Source organism: Coptis chinensis, chromosome 9 (assembly GCF_015680905.1).
Source record: "Coptis chinensis isolate HL-2020 chromosome 9, ASM1568090v1, whole genome shotgun sequence".
NCBI classification, from domain to species: Eukaryota; Viridiplantae; Streptophyta; class Magnoliopsida; order Ranunculales; family Ranunculaceae; genus Coptis; species Coptis chinensis.
In genome coordinates, this window is record NC_141464.1 from 25,795,377 (window position 1) to 25,818,999 (window position 23,623).

The 23,623-nt window shown below is 39.2% G+C and overlaps 1 protein-coding gene and 1 pseudogene across 1 annotated transcript; one reads left to right on the plus strand and one right to left on the minus strand.

Annotated features, from left to right (window-relative positions):
• Positions 1-3,747: 3,747 nt before the first annotated feature.
• On the minus strand, positions 3,748-12,959 carry LOC147475341 (uncharacterized). The gene is made up of 8 exons (XM_086583650.1): positions 12,562-12,959; positions 12,386-12,403; positions 6,862-7,806; positions 5,969-6,767; positions 5,258-5,892; positions 4,899-5,189; positions 4,705-4,807; positions 3,748-4,616 (listed from the first exon to the last, which is right to left on the minus strand). The coding sequence occupies exons 3-8, from the start codon at positions 7,770-7,772 to the stop codon at positions 3,996-3,998; spliced, it is 3,360 nt and encodes a 1,119-aa protein (XP_086439776.1). The 5' UTR covers positions 7,773-7,806; positions 12,386-12,403; positions 12,562-12,959; the 3' UTR covers positions 3,748-3,995.
• LOC147475342 (zinc finger CCCH domain-containing protein 14-like) lies at positions 8,648-12,229 on the plus strand (annotated as a pseudogene).
• Positions 12,960-23,623: the final 10,664 nt, after the last annotated feature.

The window sequence follows — 23,623 nt, forward strand, 5'->3', positions numbered from 1 at the left end:
TTAAGCCATCAATCATTGAAAGGTAGGACAAGTTAGCTGCCCCAAGTCCGATCGTAAGTCCGTTGGTCATTAGTTTGGAGTATATAAAGAATAGGAAGTCCGGTCCGCTAGTAGGAGGTATTCATAGATAGTCACTTTCGGCCGCCCCGGCTTAATAAGACCGGTACACGATCTCAATAGGTTACTTGGGCGGAAGGCTTCTCTTCCAGATCAATCCCCTCACCCTTCCTTTATATTCTCTAGGGCACAAGGATAGAGTCCCGTTCTCCGACTCACAGAATAAGGATTCGTCTCATTCGTTGGACTCATTTTACTTGGATTCTCTATTTGCTTCGTACCTTCGCCAAGAAAGCAGGAAAGCTACAGAAGCAATAGTAAGTCAAGACAACATAATCGTGAAAGAAAGTCCTCGCGAAGGGCAAGTCAGTCATTGGGTAAGTCCGCTGGCATCTCTGTCTTTAACCTACTCCCCTTCCTCCGTCAATCGAAAACGTGCTTTAGCAAATGCTTTCAATTTCATTGCCTAGGTATCCTGTGAACTCCCAGGTCCGCGGGTACACAAGAAATGGGAGTTTCCTAGCGTATTAGCTATCATAATTCTATTGGAGATCAAAATATATAAGTCAGCATATATATATACCTAACAGTTAAAGACGGTAAAAGCTTTAGGCCATTCGATAATCCCGCCTATCTCCTCCTCCCCAAGAGTTTCCATGTGTGTACTTTGAGCAGTAGGTACAAGCACCAAATCCAAAACAACATCATAAGTCTGAATTATTTCTTGATTGCCTTCTTCTCCTAAGATAGCCCTGCCACTCGCCACATGCACACGACGCATTGAGTACAATTTACAACTCACCGAGCTTAGCTCAGAAGGAAATCCATCTGGTGCTGGTCCGTGATGATTCAGCTAGACATAGATTTAAAATGTAATGGCAAAGTTAAAACAATGAAAGTTTGGATCAAATATGCAATAACTATAAAAAGTGAAAACTTACATGAGAAGAATCAGGAGAGAATTGTGCATTTGACCCTTGAGCAGACTTCATGATGTTGACATCTTCTTGCATCTTTTGGTATAACACTTTCAGGTTTTCAACCTCTCCCACAAGAGCTGATTCTTTTTCCTTCTGTTTTTTGAGTTGATACTTTGCAGGGGCTGAAGCATCAAGTCCCCTTTTAGTAACCCCACTACCCATACCACGCACACGACCCTTAGAATCAGGACCATAGACACGTGCAACAGGGTCATGATCCAAATCTAACAAAGTGCTAGAGGGATCCTTTGCAGCAATTTCCTTTATGCTTTCCTATAAAAAGATAACTTGTATATTAGTTAGAAGATACTACATGACATAAAAAATTTACCACTTATTAACATTCTTACCACTTCATCTCGATGCTCTTCGGTGGGGCAAGTGCCGTCATCATTGGTATGTAAAGCGACATACACGAGTGTTCTAGTAACAAGAGTGTTAGGATTTTTTTTTTTCTGAAATGTCAAGAAACAATCTATGTTATATACAAAATATGACCACCAAACCAAATATGACAAAGCATCCTCCATTTGCTAAAACACTTGCACACACCTAGCACCAACCCACACACATGCACAAAGACAAAATAACACTACAACACACATGTACCAAGACAATTCAGACCACACCACCCACCTGCACTCAACATTCAGACAACACAATCCACCTGCACTCACCCACCCAACCTTCACACACCCACCAGTATTCACCTACCCACTTGCACACACCCACTAGTAGTCTCCCACCCACTTTCCAACACAATTTAGACCACACCATCCACCTGCATTCACTCACTCAACCTACACACTCCCATATTCACCCAATCAATAATACAACTACGAATAATAATAAACCGAAATATAACACCTGTGAATTCTCTCGACATTCACCAATCAATAATACAACTACGAATAATAATAAACCGAAATATAACACCTGTGAATTCAAGTTTCAAACCTGATTCAAGTCATTCTCCTTGGAATTTGGAGCGCAACAGTGAAAACAGTTCGACAAACGGAGTTATAACGAGAAAGTTATGACCAAAACAATATAAGTTCTAATTAACCCAATCAAAACTTCCGAAAATTCTTGCTGAAGTATTGCAATTTCATATGGGAAGACTTGTTGCAGTCCAAGTTTAGTGGCTGAATGCATAATAAGAAAACATAAGTAAACTACAATCAATGAAAATGGTTTTATATCATTCTAAACAAGTATTGTGTGCTTTAGTTCAAAATGTGTCATAAACCTTACTTGTGAAACTATGAATTAACTTGTACCAAAAATCAGCACTGAGCAAACTTCAATTCAATTCTAACGAAATTAGAACATAAGTCAATTATTGAGAACATTCTCTAGCAAGCTCCTAACATGGTGGAAATAAAGGGGGAGGAAGACACCTACCTCAAACCTTGAGCAAGCCAAGCTATAAAGAACTACAAGAGTCCAATCTTCAAGAGTGAATACTCCCAAACGCCATTCCCCACAAAAGTTGCGAACCAAACTATTTGGAGTTTCCAATTGATTGTTAAGAGTTTCAATGGGGGTGAGAACGATTAGAGGATGAGTTTCTAGTAGCAAAACACCCATACTTGTGTGAAGAACCAAACCAATATAAAGAACCAAATGTCAAAATGAGGTTACTACACACCCACCAGCAGTCTCCCACCAATATCCACCCACAAAAAACAGACCAACCCCGCCCATTGCACTCAAACACGACATAGTATGTCTAATAAAACTATTTGCATTCTTTCCATAAGTAAATAACAAAAATATTATCAAATTATTACCATATCATGAGCTAATCTAGCTGAACCCTTTCTACCAGATCTGTGACGTGCTTTTGCAGCCTCCCTAGAGATCTTGCCTTTAACACGGCGAAGCTTTGCTGCTTCCATAGACTCATTATCAACGAACCTTTCCCAATCTTCTTGTCTCACACAACCAGGGCAATTTCTTTTCCTTTCTTCATCTGTACGAAATTTGTCATGTATCTTCCTTAGTTTACTCTTGTACTTTCTCCAATATTCATTAGCTTTTTTAAGGACTAGTGCTTGTGTTGTTCCAGTCACTACGAATTCTTTCTACAATGACGATAACATCTTAGTAAAAAACAATGAAGTAAACTATTAAGTAATGTACACTGACCAACAATAAAGGACGGCCAAAATATAGGATTAAAACACTAGCTATGAACATTTCAGTAGTTCTAAAAGACACTCACTAAAATCACAAAGACGGCGGTGAAAACGGTTCGTAAAATGGATTTGACACGAGAAAGATATGACCAATACAAGATTTAATCCACATAACACCAAACTCACCGAGATCAGTTCCCAGATGAGATCTTTCTTTTGGTCGGGTACCTCTTTCCACCTTTGGAACACAATTGGAGCATGGGCACGACTGATTTCACCAAGGGAACTAGAGAAATCTGCAGATTTGTCTCCAACAGGTCTTCCATCTTCATCAAATAGAACAAGCTTCTTTTCAACAATTGCTACAACAAAGAAAAAAATACTTTAGAAAAAAATAAAATACGCGAATCATATAATTTCCAATAAGTAAACAATACATTACTTACCATCATCACCATGCTCACTTTGTCCAGATCTAGCCCCACCCTCAGAATGTTGAGATTCGGAAGACATTATGCTGAAATCTTTCACAAAACATCAATAACTAACTTGAAAAAAAAAACATGGCGATAAAAAAATGCAAAAATTACGTGATGGGCAGCCAGACCTAGTACTCATAACAAATACACTTTCATCTATTACACTTTAACCATGAAGACGCACCCAACAAAACAAGTCCACACAAAAAGAACAAGTACAAACCAGTACATACAAACAGGATTTGCATTTTAACCAAGGATTGCGACACATGAAGTACACACAACATTACAAAATGAACAAAAGTACCATAACAAAAGTGTTGTTGCTCTTTTAAAACTTAATCAACCCATGATCCTTCGTTTATCTCTTCATCTACCACCTCATCCACTAATGTGGATCTAAAAGCATCTGCATTCACTCTTGAGCGAAAAACCAGAGGATCCTCATAGGAATCAACATCTCGGGTCAACTTCTTAGGAGCATCTAAAACAACATGCCAATCATCTCTTTTGGGATCTTTGCAATAAAAGACTTGGTGTGCTTGAGAGGCAAGGATAAAAGGCTCGTCATCAACTTTTGAATTGTTCATGAACTTTCTAAAATTCACAAAAGTTAACTTTGTTTCCGGATCAATCCAACATCCATTTACTCTATCTTCTGTTCGTACCCAATCACAACAAAAAACTGTTTGCTTGAAATCAATATAATCCAGCTCAAGAATCAAGTTAACAACACCATAATAGGTCGCATCCCCATCAACATAGTTCTTATCTTTAGCGCTTGCTCTAAAGCTTGTCATAGCATTCATGGTAACCCCGCTGTTTTGTGTTGTCTTAGAAATTTCAGACTCCGCTGTGCAAAATGTATACCCATTTACACTATATTGGTTATATGAGGTAGCTTTAAAAGACGGGCCTTCAGCAAGCCCTTTCAAAGTGGACATCTCCTCTTTTTCCAACTGGTGAGGTGAAAATGCATAATGTTAGAATTCTTGTATAACCTAAATGTTAGAAATTACTAGAGAGCTATATATGGCTCATACAGACCTGTTCTCTAAGCCATGGAATAAAATTCAATAGTTTTTCGACTGTTTTTCCCTTTCGCCCTCTCCTCCTAGCTGGGTGGGTTTGTTGGTAAGACTCGTATTTCCTGTTTAAGAATAGGCATAAGTACAGAATGTTATCTACTAGCTAGATTGGACATTAAAATTTATGGAATTTTAAGTATAAGTTGTGCATACTCTCTCCATAGAACAGCATCTTTAGAGCACTCTAAAACCCATCTTCTTGCTTGCTCGTATTGCAAATTTGAAAGCTTGTACACCCTTCCCTTTCTACCCATAGGATGCTCACTTGAACATCCCTTCTCTTCATCCATGAATTCTTTCCTTCCGCGACTATGACTTCCATTTCCACCTTCTGGCATGTATTCATTACAGTATAATATCGACTCTTCAACAAGGTAGCGCTCCGCAATACACCCTTCTGGATATCTTTTATTCTTCACGTATGTTTTGAAAGTTCTCATCATCCTAAAACAAGACACTAGTTAAACATTTTCATTGATAATCATCAATGAGCAATTAACTAATTCACTAACCTCTCGAAAGGATACATCCACCGAAATCTAACAGGACCACATATCCGTGCTTCCTCTGCTAAGTGCACTACAAGGTGTGTCATCGAAACAAAAAAAGAAGGTGGAAAGTACTTCTCGAACACACATAAAACTTCAACAATTTGTCGACTTGCAAGATCAAGGTCCTTCCGGCAAATAACCTTGGCGCAAAGGACATTGAAAAATATAGACAGTTGTCTAATGGCAGCAGCCAATGGCTTTTGAGTCTTGTAGGCGTACATCAACAGTACCGGCAATAATTGTTGTATAACAATGTGATAATCATGTGATTTAGGACACCTGATTTGAAGGTCCTCCATGTTCACGTTATACTTCCAATTAGAACTGTACCCAATCGGAACTTTCAATGATTGAAGGGTTTGACAAAATAACTTCCTCTCTTGCTTTGAAAGTAAAAAGGGAGCATTTGGCAGAAATGTTCTATTCCCATTTTGGATTGGCCACATTTTTTTTCGGATATTCAAATCCTTAAGGTCCAAACGAGCTTGAAGGCCATCCTTAGTCTTACCCTTCGTGCCCATTATTGTAGCTAAGAGATTTTCAGCCACATTTTTTTCCACATGCATGACATCTACGTTGTTACGGACATCCAAACTCTGCATATACATTCAAATTTAAATGATTAAGTAAATGTTAATACAAAAATGGAATTGATAGCTATTAATATTGTACCTTCCAATAAGGCAACCTAAATAGGATTGATTCACTAGACCACGGAGTCAAATTGTCATCCTCAAGCCTCTTTCTTTTCCTAGCTGCTACTTTTCCATACACATATTGAAGGTTTTTAACTTTTTCAAGTACCTTGCTGCCAGGCAACCGCTTAGGAGCTTTTCCATGTTCTTCTTTTCCATTAAACTGAGATTTTTGTTTTCTAAACGGATGTTCATCAGGAAGAAAGCATCTGTGACCCATGTAAGCTTGTTTCATTCCATGTTTAAGCCTAATTGATGATATATCTTCACCGCAGATTGGACACGCGTACTTCCCAGCAGTTTTGCAACCCGAAAGGTAGCCATAGGCTGGGAAATCTTGTATGGTCCACAAAAGTATAGCTTTCATTGTAAAACACTTTTTACTATGAGAGTCATAAACTTGCGATCCAGTATTCCACAAATCAATCAGCTCATCCACTAGCGGTTCCAAATACACATCAATGTTTCTTCCCGGACTGTTTTTTCCAGGAATTAACAATGATAGCATAGTAAATTCTTTCAGCATGCAAAAAGAAGGTGGAAGGTTGTATGGAGCAACCATTACGGGCCAACAACTATAAGAAAGGCTCTTGTTTCCGAATGGATTGAATCCATCAGTTGAAAGCCCTAACCGAACATTACATGGCTCAGCGGCAAATTCAGGATATGCGGTATCAATTCCTTTCCAACAAGAAGAATCTGATGGGTGACGCATGTATCCAATTGGGGAGGCTGATTTGAAATGCCATGTCATCATCTCAGCAATCCAAGGAATGCTAGAAAGTAGAGACAATTAGAAAACTTACACGAAACAATTTTGTGTGAGATGAACATATAGGAAAAATAATTACTAGAGAACAAGTAGCTAACCTGTATAGCCTACGCAGCCGTGGCATTAAAGGAAAGTATCTCAAAACTTTCTTTGGGACAAGCGACGACTTATTATGGAACTCGGCCTTATACCTGCCCTCTCCACATGTAGGACACCGTTTCAAAGCTTTATTATCTTTCCAATACAGAATACAATCATTTGGGCATGCATCGATAGACTTGTAATCCATACCTAATGACTTGATAATTTCCAAAGAATCTGCTGTACTATCGGGCAAGGTGTTACCACTAGGAAGGACTCGCTTGAGTGTTTTCAGCAATGCATTGAAGCTGTTGTTAGACCAATTATGTGTTGATTTCAAGCCCACTAACTCAACTATGACAGATAACTTCGTGTCTTCAATGCTACATGATGGATATAAAGGTTGAATAGCATCATCCCTTAATTTTTTTGCTTTCATATCCTCACGTGAATTGTTTTGAGCATGGTCATCTTCTTCTTCATGATTAGTAGAAAGATTGTCATGTGAATTTAATTCATTCATACAAGCATCAAGGTCCTCAAGATGAATATGCCCAAAAGTGTCATTCACCAAATCAGGCATTCTAGGCTGCTCTCCTTGAGTCTGACCACTAACAGATCCCTGATTCTCACCATTAACAAATGCCTTATACCTCTCAGGGTTAGCCTCAATCGGTTTAAGGGGTTCGCCATGACAATACCATGTAGTGTATGATGGCATTATACCCTCGCAAATTAAATGTTCCCTCATCACTTCATAAGTTTTTCCATCACCAACATTACGACAATTTACACATGGGCAAAGATACCAATCAACACCCCCGGAGTTGCCTTCGGTAAATTTCATAAAAGACTCAACACCTGCCAAATACTTGGTCTGCGGTCGTATTTCTTTCATCCAAGCCTTGCTTGGAGAAGTAGAAGACATCTAGCACAGAAGTTTAGATCTCTGCCTTCTTTTACTTCACATAAACGAAGCAAAAAGGTTTATAAGTAGTTTATTGCGACCCCAAATGGAGCACAAGACAAGCATAGAATATACTTTACATATATAATAGAAAATAACATAATCAATTAGCAACAGTTCACTATGAAGTTGGCATGCCATATAACCCAAATGATTTTCACTATTCTACGATACGACATTTCAATTAAGACTATGGCTTGGTTACAAATTTACTAAATACCAGAAAACCACCGTAACAAGATATGATCTTGAAAAATCAAGCAAAAGAAAGACAAGAAAAAACATTATTCTTAAAGATAATTGACCAATAAATCTAAACATTTATAATTATATATACATTCATTACTATGAAGCAAGTTGCAATAGGTAATATATCCACATACACCTATTCACGTCAAATTCCAAATATGCACTATCAAACAACAAGGACTACAAACAAGCAGTGAGCCAAGCCCTAAGTCTCACTAACTGCTACAGAAGCATGTCATAAAAAACAGCAGAGAAGCTAATATGCATACCTCGGCTAATTTAACCTATGGATCAAATAAAAATACTCGCAGCAAATGTTCACGAAAGATACTACAAACAAGCAATGTTGATGAGGAAGTTAAACATTCAATCAATACATTGTTCTTCTTCATGGGCACTACTAAGTGTTAAGGTCAAGACCTAGTCAAGAGTTCTAAGGAGAAAACTAAGGTCCTTATGATAGCAATTCCTTCAACATATTATGTATATACAACGAATTTTTGGGTGCAAACAAAAAAAAATCAGGAACATCAACAGTTTTTTTTCACCCAACGTGACACTCATATACATATTTAACCTCTTAATCTAAAACCCCAACCCCGGAAGGCCTTTCCTCTGCTTCTGCTTCTTCTCGAAAAGAGTCCAAGCTTTTAGGGTTTTTGAAATCTTTTTAGGGTTTATCTTCTTTCTCTTACCGTTTACTCCTTTTCAAAGATTTGTTTTTTAAATATAAAAGCATGGAAGGTAGAAAGAGAGGAAGATCAGATGGGTTTTTCAATGGCAATGGAGGAGGTGGTTTCAAGAAAAATAGACAAGAAATGGACTCATTTCAACCTGGTTTAGGAAGCAAATCAAAGCCATGTATGAAGTTTTTCAACACAACTGGTTGTCCATTTGGTGAGGGTTGCCATTTCCTGCACTATGTTCCCGATGGCATCAATGCGGTGGCTCAGATGACTAACTTAGGTGGCAACCATTCGCATCCTCCAGCTTCTCGAAATGCAATGGGTCCACCATCCATTCCCAATGGTTCGCTTCATCGCAGCCAAGACCCGCGATGTGCAACAAAATCAAAAGTGCGTAGGGTGCAAGTTTGGGGACAAGTGTCATTTTGGCGATGATGAGAGGGAACTTGGCAGCAGGCCCCCCTTGGTCCTTCACATGAAGATCCACGTGCCATGGGTCTAATGTCTAGGAGGTTTCCGTGTCGTGTTGAGCCTCCCCACTGGCCTCACCGCCGCTGCGAAGTTTTGGTGCCTTGGCAACCGCCAAGATCGGCGTGGATGCCTCGCCTGCGGGGAGCAATTATAGGGAAGAGTGGTGTGAATTCAAAGCAGATATGTCGGGTTACAGGTGCCAAGCTTTCCATAAGGGACCATGAGTCAGATCCCAATCTGAGGAACATTGAGCTTGAAGGGAACTTTGATCAGATAAAACAAGCCAGTTCAATGGTCCGTGACTTGATTGTCAACATTGGTTCCACCATGGGCCATGGCATGATGGCCATGGTCATCCCCCTGGTGGTGCCCATCATGGCCCTGCTTCAAACAACTTCAAGACAAAGCTGTGTGAGAACTTATAGCTTTACAGTTACAAGTCATTTTCTCATTACTTTGGGTCTCTCATTTCCGATTTTTATTGGTATTGATGGCTCATTTTGGCTCACTTCCTCGATATGGGATCTAAAATGTTAAGTACTCAGATTTCTTAGAGAGGTAGCGGGTTAGTTGTACAAGCAATTTGACCTCTTATAGGGGGGATGGGGTTTAAAGCGACTTCTCTAGAGGGGCAGCCCAGAAGCAAGATTCTAGGCAGGCTTAAATGGGGATTTTGGTCTAGCCATTAGAGATAGAGAAAAAGGAATAAGAATAAATCAATATATATTCTCTCTAAAAGAAAGAGAAATAGAATAGACATCTAAAGGGATGTCTATGTATCCTTTATGAAACATTTGTTTTTCTAAAATGAAACTTTGTTGTTCAGCATCTTGTACTAGCCATCCCTTAGAAGGTATTGTTAAAAGATCATCAATTCCTAATGAAATTGATGCAAAGAAGAGCTTGCTTTGGAAACCCAGAGTCTTTACTTGATCCAGGATATGTGATGTATATGCCATTCCAAAGTGATCTATTAATCGGCTAATAAGTCGTTTCATGGCAATTCCATCTATCGCTTTATTGTGAAAGACTAGATCGGCCCGTTCTGCCATAAGTACAGTACCTCCCTAGAATTACATTTCAGCAGTGGATGGGGAGCGGGGGTGGAAATGGGTACAAGAACGACGTGTAGGCGAGCAGCTGGAGCCAAAAAACGTGAGCGCCCCTTTTCCGCTTCTTTCTACTTATTTCTCAAAGTAAAGCAAGCACCCTTTCTACAAACCTTTCTATAATATAAGGGAAGCTCGAAGAGCCCCTTTTGAAAGTGCATTCCAGTGTCCAGAATCGTGCTTAAAAAAGGGCGTTTCATCTCCTTGTGGTCAAATGAGACCCCTCGAGTGAGAAAATATCTTTCTTTCTATTTTAGGAACTTGGCCTTCTCAAAGATATGAATTGAGTCGTAGAAAATATCTTTTTTAGGATCAGAACGATCACTTCGTTTTCACTTGAACCGAGCCGGCTAACAATCAAAGAGAACTATTGGATAGATAGAAAGGGACAGAGACTCCTACTGACTCACTCCACCCTGGGAAAGATAGCTCGCAAGGCTGCGAGGTTTCAGAGATCTCATTCTTCCTGTAGGCCAGACATACTCCGGCGTTGAGTCTATTTTTCTGACATTGAACTCAGAAAGCTAAGATTTGAAATGGGATGTTTTTGAACCTCCTTGGGCCAGGTTCAGTGTTTAGTATCTATCGGCGCGGTCAGTGCGCGTGATGGGAAAAAGCATAGGTCTGCGCCTCAGTCTGGGCGGGTCTGCCTAGTGTTTGTTGCTCCATATTGTTGGCGTCAGCTATACTCCCCGCTGACGGAAGTGATCGATTATCCACTGGTGGGTGAGCGAAGAAAGAGATGAATGAGATGGCTGGGTTTTGTTTTCACTTTCGGAAATATAAAGAACCTTTAGTTCTTGAAGATTCGGCTTTTCTTTCACTTTCCGTACTTGACTTATGAACTCTTAGACGTCTCTCTTATCTTCGATCAAGCTACTTCGTTCCTTCTGTGATGAGAAATTCCCTAACGAAAGCTACTCTAGCTTCCAGCTATTCTTCCTTCTCTTATGGGACTTGAAGCCAAGTAAAGGCAGCTTGTTGTTGAGTTATAGTCTTTAAGATATGGGACTTAGGCGACTTGGGATAAAGATGAGATGGCCTCAACTTGCCCAGGAGGCAAGCAACTCCAATCATATTCAATGGGTTCAACATCAAATTATTCAAACAAGAAGAGGATGATTTTCATTTGGAAAAAAAAAGCTGCAATACCGGTGCAACAAACCGAAAGTCAAGCCAGTGATCTTAGAGGAAATTTCGGTCATCAGAAAGCGCTTATCAAGGCATCATAGCAAGATCTAGACCTCATGAAGCGATGTCGTAGCCCCGAAACGAAAGGAAAGTAATCGAATAAGGGCAGGCCTGTTTGAATCGGTCAGCAAAAAGCTTAATCGTAGAACAGAGAGAGGGAGGTTTTATCGTCAGATTTTCTAGTCCTTTTCTTGCCCTAACCTAGCCCACTCAAAAAACCTAAAGGATTTATTTTAAAACCCACTAGAAAAACCTCGAGGATATTTTATAAATAAAAATGGTAAAAAAAAAGAAGAAAAGGCTGAGTCGGGACAAAACAGCCCAATGATAAGAAATTCAATGAGTCCCGCTTTTAAGTGTTCATGAAAAAAGAAGCTTTCGCCGACCGCAAAGGGGTCATGCACATTCGGGGACAGGTGCCACTTTGCACATGGTCAAAATGATTTGCGTAAGTCTGCTGTGTGAGGGATTTATGTTCTTGAGTGGAAATGTTGTGTAAGCTCTATTCTAAGTTGTGACCAGCTATGTTTGTAGTCGTCTGCTATCTTTTAGTTCTTATTCCGTTTTCAATAGTTTAGTACCTTTAGTTAAATATGGTTCTTCAATCTTTAACATCAGGTTTCTGACATTGTGTTTTGATCATTTTATCAGTTGTGGCAAATGTCAGCGACTTTGTTGTTTTGGTGCCGAAGTTGAATATGGTTTCTAATTAGTTTATTAAACTTTTAAGCAAAAAAACTAAAACCCCAACCCCATCAAAGAAAAATCGAAATAACAAATACCCATGATAGATTCAGCAAACCACATTGAATCCATAGTAATAAAAAAATAAGAAATGCAAAAGAATGAAAAAAGGAAAGAACTTTACCTCAATTTTGAGAAAGAACTTTGATTTGATTCAAGTTTCAAATACCCATTTCAGTTTAGTGAACCATGCATCAATATAACAAACAAAAATCAGTTAAAAAAACACAAATTTGAAGCTTTAAAATCATTAACTAAGTATTATGTTTTGAGAGGGAGAGGGAGGGAGGGGGAGCTTACAATTTCACAGAAGCTCTTGCTTTGTTTTAACTTGGCAGAAGCTCTGAACGGCTTGTTCGAAGTCACCCCCTTTTTTTGTCTCTCTCTTTCCACTAGTATTTCTGTATTTTTGTATTTATGGCTGTGTTAGGAAAAAACATGAGCGCCAAAATGGAAAACATTGAGCGCCAGAATGAAAAAACAGTGAGCGCTAGAATGAAAAACCAGCCCCACCACCTTAAGCGACGAATTCCAGAACTACCTTTACCGTCGTGTACTTAGTACACTAAAACCCGTCCCCTATTTTAGCTTAGGTTAGTATACGACGGACTTATGCCATATAGGACGGTTTTTGAAGTTCTAAATTAAGGACGGTCAGGACAGTCTTAAGTGGTTGTCGTTTTTCAACAATTCTGGTGTAGTGTTACTTGATTGCATCGATGAGCTTCTAGTTGGTTGCTTCTGAGCTCCATGGTGCCTTGTGGTTCAGGGAACCGCATGACTTGGTGTAAGGTTGATGGAACTGCTTGGATCTTGTGAATCCACCTGCTCCTTAAGATGGCAGTGTACGATGACTTGATATCTATCACACTAAAGCGTGTTGAGGTCTTAACCATGTCCTCTTTTTCTCTAATGGAGACTGGTAGGATGACCTCTCCAATGACATCTGTGCAGTTTCCATTGAACCCGTTGAGTGGTGCATTTAACTCTATCATCACCGAGTCTGGTATGTGCATATCCTTGTATGTTTGGTAGAAGAGGATGTCGCAGGAGCTGCCTGGATCGATTAGGACCTGCTTGACTGTCCATCCGTTGATCTTGACGTGAATTACCCGAACATCATTATGGGTAGGCACACCTTGTCGAGGTTTTCCTCGGTGAATGATATTGCGGCTGTAGTTTGAGAGCTGGCATGATTGATCACTTCGGCTTTGTGGGATATGTGGTAGATTTCTTGCAGTGCTCCTACGCACCTACGCTTTTCACGACCGGAGGTCTCGTTATTGGAGGTGTCTATAATCATATGGATTATCTTTTCCTCATCGTGATCGGAGGAGTGCTGTCGTCTGTTGTGCCTCTACCGACTTGGAGATTTACATTGTCGGGCTATTCTGCTTCTACTCCTTCTGCACGCAGGTCGTTCACGACTACAACTCATGCTTATTTTGCGGTTGGCATTCAGTTTATCCCTGAGGTTGTTTTATGGCAGGAACTCTTTCAGCTTTCCCTCTTCGACTAAGTCTTGGAGGTAGTGCTTTAGGCTCCAACATTCATCTGTGTCATGGTGATGGAGTTTGTGGAAGTGGCAGTATGGGCGACCTGGTATTGCTATCACCTTGTTGATGTTTGGTTTGAAGTAAAGTGTTGTATATATCTTCTTCAGGATGTGGCCTGGCATTCTGGAGAAGTTAGAGAATTCTCTTTTGGTGTAAGATGGCTTTTGGGAGTTGGTGCTCTTGTTGTTATTGGAGTATTGCTTGCTTTCTTTGGGTCCCTGTTTGTCGCTTACTATGAGGACTTCTTTGCCTTTGTGTTGGGCCATCCATTCTTCATACTTCATGTACTTGTTGACTCTGTGGTACAAGTCATCTAGACGTTCAGGCTTATTACGCATGAGAGACCCTGCTAGCTCATAATCGTCTAGGAGGGCATTGGTGAATGCCGAGGTTGCAAAGTTGTCCTTAAGGCCTGGCTCCATTGATAGCAGTTCCTTTTGAAACGTCCTAAGAAAATGTGAATAGTCTCGCCGTGTGCTTGCTTCAGCTGGAACAACGTGTAAGTCGGCTTGCTTCTTCCTGTTGTGGATGAACTCTGCTGCGAATATCTCAGCCAGCTTGTCAAAGTTGTGGATTGAATCAGGAGTTAATGAGTAGAACCAGTCTAATGCTCCGTCCTTCAAGCTGGCTGGAAAGAGTTTGCAATTTAGGTAGTCAAAGTCTGGAGTGCTGTAGAGCGCCAGGATTTGGTTGAAACGAGCTATGTGCTGGCCTGGACACGAGCTACCATCATACAACGGGAACTTTGGATCAATAAAATTAGTGGGAGGATGTTTGTCCTTGACTTCAGTGGTGAATGGTGACGCTTTGTATGACTGGAGCATCTTCTGGACGATTTGGGCTGCGCTGGCCTTTCCGCTCGACTTCTCTAACCGTTGGGCGAAGTCCTCTAGTCGTTATTTGGTGGTTGTAGTAAGGGCTGTGACTGCATTGTTTTCAATTGCGTCTGGAGGCAGGTTGTTGGTGTTGGAGGTGGTTTGTTTGCACATGGCTTGGTTATCTTGCTGGAGCGTGGTAAAGGAGTCTTGGAGACTCTTCACTTGATCTACGAGAGCTTTTAGTTGTTCTTCCATGGTGGTTTTTTAACACGTTTCGTGGGCTTGAGAAAATAGTGTGGGTGTTTTTCTAAAGGAAACGAACCGGCAGACGGTGCCAATGTAGAGGTGTGAATTTCTATCTACGACCTGATGTTGAGGTTGATAGGGAATGGCTGCACTCTTTTTTAGGATAAGAGTTGGCTACATATTAAGTTTCTTGGGTGAACTTGAATCAAGCCTTACATAGTTCTCTTTCTACTTATAGATGTTTGGTCTGACTTTCCTTATTTACTTCAGGTTGTTGTCAAGTATAGATCCATATTTTGTGCTCTCTTGATGATTCATCATTACTCCTGCTGTTACAAAGTAAATCTCTCCTTTATTGGTTCGTAGACTGAGCTTCAGGATCGTGGTAGATCATTTGTTTCCATGTATGGCTATATTTGATATTTGGGACGACCTGAGTTTGGATCATGGTTACGTCCTGGTGGCGTAGTACGACTTGGTGATGTACGATCTGTGAAGATATGACCTAGTGTGTGAACACGTGTGCTGTAGTGATTGGTTTGACAACTTATAGCTTTTACTGTCTTTTGCAGGTTACAGGCCATTTCAAACCACTTATCATAAAAGATGCATTTTAATGCCAAAATGAGTTTTATTAACGCTTCTTATGAAGACTCAAACTGCTATGAAAAAGTGCTGAAAAAGTCAAAGTCAAAGTCAAAGGTAAAAGGTCAATGACTCAAAACCATATGACCGAAAGTCATGTCCTTAACTTAGAAGACTGGAGATGGATATGATGGCCTTGTGACAAAAGAAGACTTGCTCAAAACCTAGCTTGCTCAAGAAGATAGCGAAAAAGCAAAAGCATAAAGGAAAAGTAAAAAACAACATAGTGAGGTGTCTTGATTGTAGAAGGAGAGGGCAAATCAATAATTAGAAAAAGGTGTAATATATAAGCCAAAAATTAGGAGGAGAGAGAGCACCTAGACTTAATATATGGTAATGTAGGAGTAGTGTAGATTTTAATTTCGAGTATACTACTAAAAGAATGGCTTTTTGTGTCACTTTTTTTTAGGTCTCGTGTCACTCGCTACCAAAAAGTGATACACAGAAGTTTGATGTGTCATTTTTACATGGAAGGAGGGTTGACGTGTTGTTTCTAGGAAAAGTGACACAAATACTTTAATTTTTCGGGTCACATTATTCAAAAGTGACACTAATGTTTTGCCTTGTTGTGTCACTTTTCAATCAAGAGAAAACAAATAAAAAAACAGCTACTATAAAAGAAAAATAAAATGACACAAGTAACTGCTAGACCAAAATACAAAACTATACTCCATGTCTCAAACTCATGATTTTGTGCGCTAATTGTTTCAATTTAGGTTCCTTCCAAAAGAATCAACAAACTAAAAAAAAAAAATGAAAAGAGAAGAAAATAAAAAAGGGAAATAAATTCAAGCACTCCATTGGATTAAGACTTATGTCGTTTAAGAAAGAAACAGAGTCCACGCAGCTTCTGTCTTCTCCCTCCCAACTCTGTCACTTTTCTTCTCACCGGTTTGTCTCTTCCTCTCCCTCGTAGAGCTTGTAGGAACCGTTATGGTTGCAGCGAATGATTACAAACCGCGAAAAACCCACGCGCAACGGAATAAGGGGTTCTCATGATTTTGGATAGAAAATCATACCTTTAGATCGGCTAAGATAACTCTGAGAATCCAAGATCTACGAATCCGAATCAACCTCTTGATCTTCTGTTGTATTCCTATCAATGGAGTGGACGTTGTGTGGGCAACGATCTACCACCCTCTTCTTTCTCTCTTAGCCTCTCACAGAATTTGGAACCGATTTTGGATCTACTTTTCTTGAGCAAAACCTTGGTTAAAAAACGGCTAGAGAAAGAGGTTTCTATTTATAGGCTACAACAGGGACCATGAGGAGAAATTAGGGTTAGGCCTTCTGACGGGCTTAGGCTTCCCATGTTCGCCCATAACACACGGCCCAAGTCCGTCAACAAATGGCTTATTCCACTAAAGGCCATTATTGCAATACCGCCCTAATCCCAAATTACGTGTTACGTTTATGGGCTCCACATTATATGCTTGTTGTTCTCCCCGTGTTTAAGATATCGAATGCCTGTTGATTAAGTCAAGTTGCTGACAACTATATTAATCAACTTCTTATATCCTTGAGTAGTACCACTCAACCTCATTGTTATGTCGGATTAAATCCACCTGTATGGTTTACATGACAATCCTTATGAGCTCCTTAAGGGGACATTATCAACCCGACTTCTTGCGGGTCACAGATTCATTCTATAATCAACAACATACCTTACATACAATGTCATTACCCAATCCATCGAGTTTGTTGATTCACAAATGAATCTCACTCATTGATGATTTAAAGCAATGTACAATGCACGTAAGTGCCCGTTATTATATCCGGATTAAGAGGACAAGCATCCATAATAACAGAGGTGTTTGCTCTCTTATATAGTCAGTATAAAGAGAAACAACCTCACTTGGTCCTGTCCAACACACACAAAGTGTACTAGTGTAATCCTGTAGTTAAGATAGACTAATACTAGATTATACTACAACCGTACCAATGGTTTGTCCAAATCCATTTAGGTTGTGAACGTTTACTTATACTTTATAAGGTACTAATGATATGATCTTCTGTGTATCACCACACACCATATCATCTACAACATAAAGTATTAGACACATACATATAACTAATAACATATATAATATGTATAATATTTGCCCATATGATTCTCATTCAAAATATAAAGAATTAGAGTTAATACAAAAATAATGATTTTAGTATATAACCCTATCAGAGCTTTCTCCTACCCTCGTGCCCCACTACTAAAAAAACTTTCCACTCAAAGCACTCCCAAATACCCACCTCTCTCTCTCTCTCTCTCTCTCTCTCTCTCTCTCTCTCTCTCTCTCTCTCTATATATATATATATATATATATATATATATATATATATAAATTATTTTGTTTACTTTAAATCCACCAATCGAGACCAGGAAAAAAGTGACACAAGCAAAAATTTACAAACCCCTTGCGCTCACGTGGCACCCTCAACTAAAAAGATGAGTCCTTTAAATTAGGTCATGAAGAGAATCATGGTGCAATGAAAGAGCCACTCGATCTCATACGTCTTAGTCTTGATGAACGTATCTACTTTAAGCTTCGTTCTGACAGAGAACTCCGTGGAAAGCTTCATGTAACACCTAACCCTCTAAACTGATTCTACTTATTTTCTATTTTATTTATAATTCGCCTCATAAAATATGTTTTTTTACGAGTTGGGTGTGTGTTTATGTGATGGGTTATTGTTAATTTTGCTTTTTGGTTGTTGTTTTTGGGAGGTTTTGATTGAATAGGTCTTGGTTGGGTAGATGTATTTTTGTTGGGTTAGAGGAATAATTAAACCCCGTTTGTTATTTTTTTCAAACTATTTCTTTAGGGTTGTTATTGCCTTGATTCTATACTCATGAGCTGGGTAATTCATACTTCCAGCTGAGTTTGAGCTTGGTAAGTTATGAATTCCATCAACTACATGTTTGAGTATATGTCGCTATGGTTTTTTTGCGGTTATTTGTCTGTGCTTGTGCATTGAGATAAGGTTGAATACAATCCATCATCCATGGTAATCGACATATAGTGTGGTCCGTCTAGTTTGTACTTTTCCTATTTAAGCGAAGTGCGGTTTTCCTGTACAAACTAGTGATTTACAACAATTCTGGGTTTGTTACTGGAAGTTTACTTCTCTCTGATTTTCTTTGGGTTTATGTTGGGGGCTTCGGTTCTGTGTCTATTATCAGAACCCTTCGTGGGAGACAGAAAAACTTGGTTGAAGCTTTGAAGTGTTTCATTATTTCTTGGTGTACTAGTATACGTATAGCCGCTAGCTAGCGAAACTTCTTCTACCTCAAGTCCTCTAAAGCTTACATTAAGTGTAGAGGCTTCTCCATGCTAACTAAGCTCTAACTGATCATTCTGTTGCTTGCACAAGGAAAGCAAAGATAAGATGGGGTTGTAATACCAGCTGCTATGCTCGCAACATCAAGTATAGCTCGAACACACTTTAAGCTTAATATTGTTTAGCTTATAGATGTTCACCTTTTTTAATCACGGGTGTTTTGTCCACCAACCAATATGAGCTGAAAATACAGGTTGGTGGATTTTGGTAATTCTGGTTAAAGTTGGATGGAACCATTGCTTTATTCTGGTTGTTGTAGGTACCTTGTCCTTGTCTGAACTGATTGAATGCATTTTGTGGTTTGACGTAATTTGTGAACCCTGGAGGTGGTTGAGTTTGTTGATTAGTATTCCATTGAAAATTTGGGTGTTGCCTCCATGGTGCATTTGGTACATTGAAAGCACAAACTTCTTCTGGTTGAAGTGATGGTATGTTATTGAGCAAGGGACAATGGGTAGATACGTGATTTAGATCGAGACAGAAAGTGCATGGTGCTATATCGATGTTCATGACTGGTTAGGGAGTATGGTATTTTTGTTTGGTTGCAAGGGCATCTATCTTTCTTGTGAGGGTTTTGAGTACTGTTTTCATCTCTAGATCGGATTTTACCTCAAAGATACCATTAGCTTTAGAAGTACTGGGCTAGGATATTCTGGAATTGTTTGTATCACCCCAATGAGTACTCTTTTCTGCTTAGTCTTCAAGAAAGGTTAGAGCTTCTGTAGCACCTTTATCTAAAAGGTTTCCATTAGTCATGATATCCAATGTGACTTTGTGTTCTTGGAGAAGACCTTTGAAAAAATATTGGACAAGAGTGGATTTTTCTAGTTTATGGTGAGGATATGAATGGAGTAGGTCAGAGAATCTATCCCATGCTTCGGAGAATGTCTCACTCGAACTCTGTCTGAAGAACTGTATCTTGCTTACTATCTCCTTTGTTTTCTTCGGTGGAAAGTACTTCTTCATGAAGGAGAACAATACCTTTTCCCATGTATCGAAAGAATCAGGCTTCTGCGATAGAAGCCATGCGTGGCTCTTGCCAGCTAGAGTGAAGGGAAACACTCTCAGTTTAACCTGAACATCATAAATGCCCGGATGATTGAACGTACTGCAAACCTCATGTATCCGGCATAGGTGTTCGTATTGTAACTCGTGTTCGAGACCGTGAAAGACGGGTAAGGGATTGAACACGTTCGGTGGGATGTAGAAATTGCTATTGATTGAGCAATGTGAGTCATATACACAAGATGGAGGTCCATCTTGTAATGGTGTGTAGAAACTAGAGAGAGGCTCTTCCGTTTGAACTACTTCATCCGCCATCCTAGTAGTTGGGGGATGAGAAATAGGAGTGTTTCGAGATCGATGTGCTCTCCTACGTGGGTAAGTTTTAAATGCGCTAAGCTTTGTATAGCCTGAGCGTAGTCTCATGCACGATTGCGAGAATATTTAGAATCTACTTATATGCGCACACAAATGTATTGGATGCTCAAACAGCGAAATTCGTTTGTTGCTTTGGAGTTTTTGAAAAGTTTGCATGCAATGTCTGTAGATTAGATACTATGCCCTGTTTGAATTTAACAGTGGGCACGAAACTGGGTTTTGGGAACTATATGCGTCGAGGGAGAAGATCGCTACTTCACCAAATGGTGTGCCACCAAGAATCTCACCCACTGTATTTCTGAGAGAGGGGAGTGAGGAAGGTGGTTAGTCCACTTGAATCTGGTAGTTTACTACTCGCTTTGTTCGTGCTAGATGTTTGTCTTGATGGACGTGACTAGATTGGCTTTGCTTGATTGATTTTATCTTTTTAGTTTGGTCTATGTAACAAACATTTCACGCAACGTCTATTCTAAAGTGGGGCTTAATCCCACTTTTTGTTCTTTTAGGGCTCGGGTTTAGCCTTAACGTTAATGTAAAGACGAGACCGAAATGTAAATCACACAATCATCCAAGCATGCTTAGTAACACACAAGTATTCTCTTACACTTCGTAACGAGGAGGTTTAGAAATTACCGCCCAAAGTGTGCGTACGCAACCCTTGGGGTGAAGGCGACGTGGTGGGGTTGACGAAGTGTTTGGTGTCTTGCGTGTCAACCAACCATTCGAGCTTTTCCTTACACTTACAAGTTTAATCTAACTAAGACCCACAAGTCGGGTCGAAATGTGGCAAAGCCAATAAGATATAATTGGTTGCCTTCGTGGGCCTAAAACAAATTTGCCTTCGTGGGCTTAAAACTATGAAAGCAATAAACACGAAAATTTAACTACGTTTAGCTAATTAAATATTCACTAATGATTAATTAAACAAAATACGTAAAAGTTTGGAAAGTGTTCGTCAAAGATTGGAACTACAACCCCCAAGTTGGGTTGTGATGCGCGAGCGTGGTGCTACTCTTTCTTGCCTCGCACATCCAGCCGGTCCAAGTTGGTGGAATCCCCAACTCTTGGTAAATAAACTTAAACCAAAAGACTAAACTTCCAAAACTTAAACTATTTTGTATTTATCCTAATTAATTTGTTTTTTTGTATTTTGACTTAACTGTATGATATTATCTTAATCTAATTATGCATAAATTAAACAATAATTAATAGAAAATAAAACCAAAACATGCTACTAAACTAATTTTAATATTTAACATTGCTGATGGATTACTAATTCATTTTAATTAATAAAAACTTTTTAATTTTTAAATTGCTTTTTTTTTAATTGAATTTTTGGTTTTGAAAACTCTAAACTTTGCAAATCTATCTACTTTTTATCTACTAACAGTTAAATTAAAAAGACTAGGGGGTATTACAGTAGACTTACACACGAAGATTCCGAGCCAACGGAATCTTCGTATGAGAAAATGGAGGCACGAACATGTGTCATATGCGAACGGTTTGCGAGCACATGTCTCACGCAGATGCGTGTCTGACATGTGCCAGTGCGTATCGTGCGCGGGCGCTCGTGTGACAGGCGCGGCGCAGGTTCTTTTGCTCCGTTTGCACTTGTTTTTCTACAGCAAGTTCCAGTGATTCGTCTCGTGTTATTCTCGGGCTTTGTTTGCGCAGAAGTGTGTTGGAAACACACAAAAATGAAACATCAGTAATTAAATCAAGAAAAAAAACTAAAAAAAAATTGAAATTAAGATTGAGAATAAAGGTTCAATGAGTAAGTTTTTTTCTCCATCTTCATCTTCCCATTTGAATCCATGACAGCGGTGCCATTTGAAGAGTTTAGAATAGTGGTGTGGGTTTTGTTGTTGTTCATCTTAAATTCTTAGGTTGGAGGAATGGTTGGATGGTTGGAAAAATCTCTCTCTACTATTTTCTAATCTTTCTTACTCTTGTTCTTAAGTTTTAATGGTGGAAACACTAGTTCATTATCTAGACTTGTTGAAATCTTAAACACGCTTATGGATTTAATAGAGAAACATGTATGAAAATGGATTTGATGATTATCTTGCTCAAAGTTATACTTATTTGAACTTGTCAAATGAGTATGACTTGTGTTTGTTGGATTGAATCAACTTAGAGATAAGTAATGAAAACTTGTATTGAAAAGATGTAATGAAAACTTATATTGAAAAGATTAAGAACTTGGTTTAACACTAAAGCTTGAAGAACATAAAAATGGAAAACAAGGAAATAACAAATTACACTATTAAATTAAAACATTTAATCTACTCCTAATGGCCAAAGATTAGCTCTAGGGTAATGTTCTTTCTCTACAACTTTGGTTTATATAGGAAACCAATTACAGCTTTGCCCTTCCTTTTAGAAACAACCTTGTGGACTTTTAACCTAAGCCCATACAATAGAATTATTGATTTTGGCTTTAAGTCCCTGAGTCCATAGCTTTCAGCTTTGAGTCCTTGAGTCTTTGACTCTGACAGTTGACTTTGACTTTTTGGCACTTTTGTTCCTAAGCTGGAATCTTCCCAAGCAACGTAAATAGCAATCCTTTTTGCGCTAAAATGCACATGTTAGGAATATGCATCCTAAATGACCTGTATCCTGCAAACGGTAACAAAAGCTATAAGTTATCTGTTCATTAAGCAGGAAGGTCAAGATAATGTAGCCCAAGCATTCATATCTTATTATTCTGATCTCTTGGGTGAAACCTCTCTATCTACATGCTCTCTTCAGTTCTTAGAGCAGCTCGATCTCCCTGGGTTAACCTCAGATATGGCTAACAATCTGGTGAAGGATATCACAGACTTGGAAATCAAGGAAGCTATTTTCTTTATGGAGGACAACAAAACCCCTGGTCCAGATGGGTTTAATGCCTTCTTCTTCAAGAAATCCTGGGACATAGTGTGTAATGATTTCATTCTTGCAATTAAGCATATTTTTTTCTCATAAAGTCATCCAGAGAGGTACAAACTCTACTTTACTATGCTTAATACCCAAATCTCTTGCCCATTCAAAGGTTGATAAATTCAGACCTATTGCTTGTTGTAATACTATTTATAAATGTGTTACTAAGATTCTTACAAGTAAGATGAAGGAATGTATCACTTTCTTAATCTCTGGAGCTCATTCTACCTTTGTACCAGGCAGAAACATCCAAGATAATCTCATTCTGGCCCATGAATTGATTTAAGGTTACTCAAGGAAACATGGATCTAGAAATTGTGCTATCAAGATTGATATCAGGAAAGCCTTTGATTCTGTTAATTGGAAAGCCATGGAAATGATTCTGCACAGCTTTGGTTTCCCCCCTCTTTTCGTAGAATGGCTTACAATGTGCTACTGCTCTCCAACATATTCCATTAT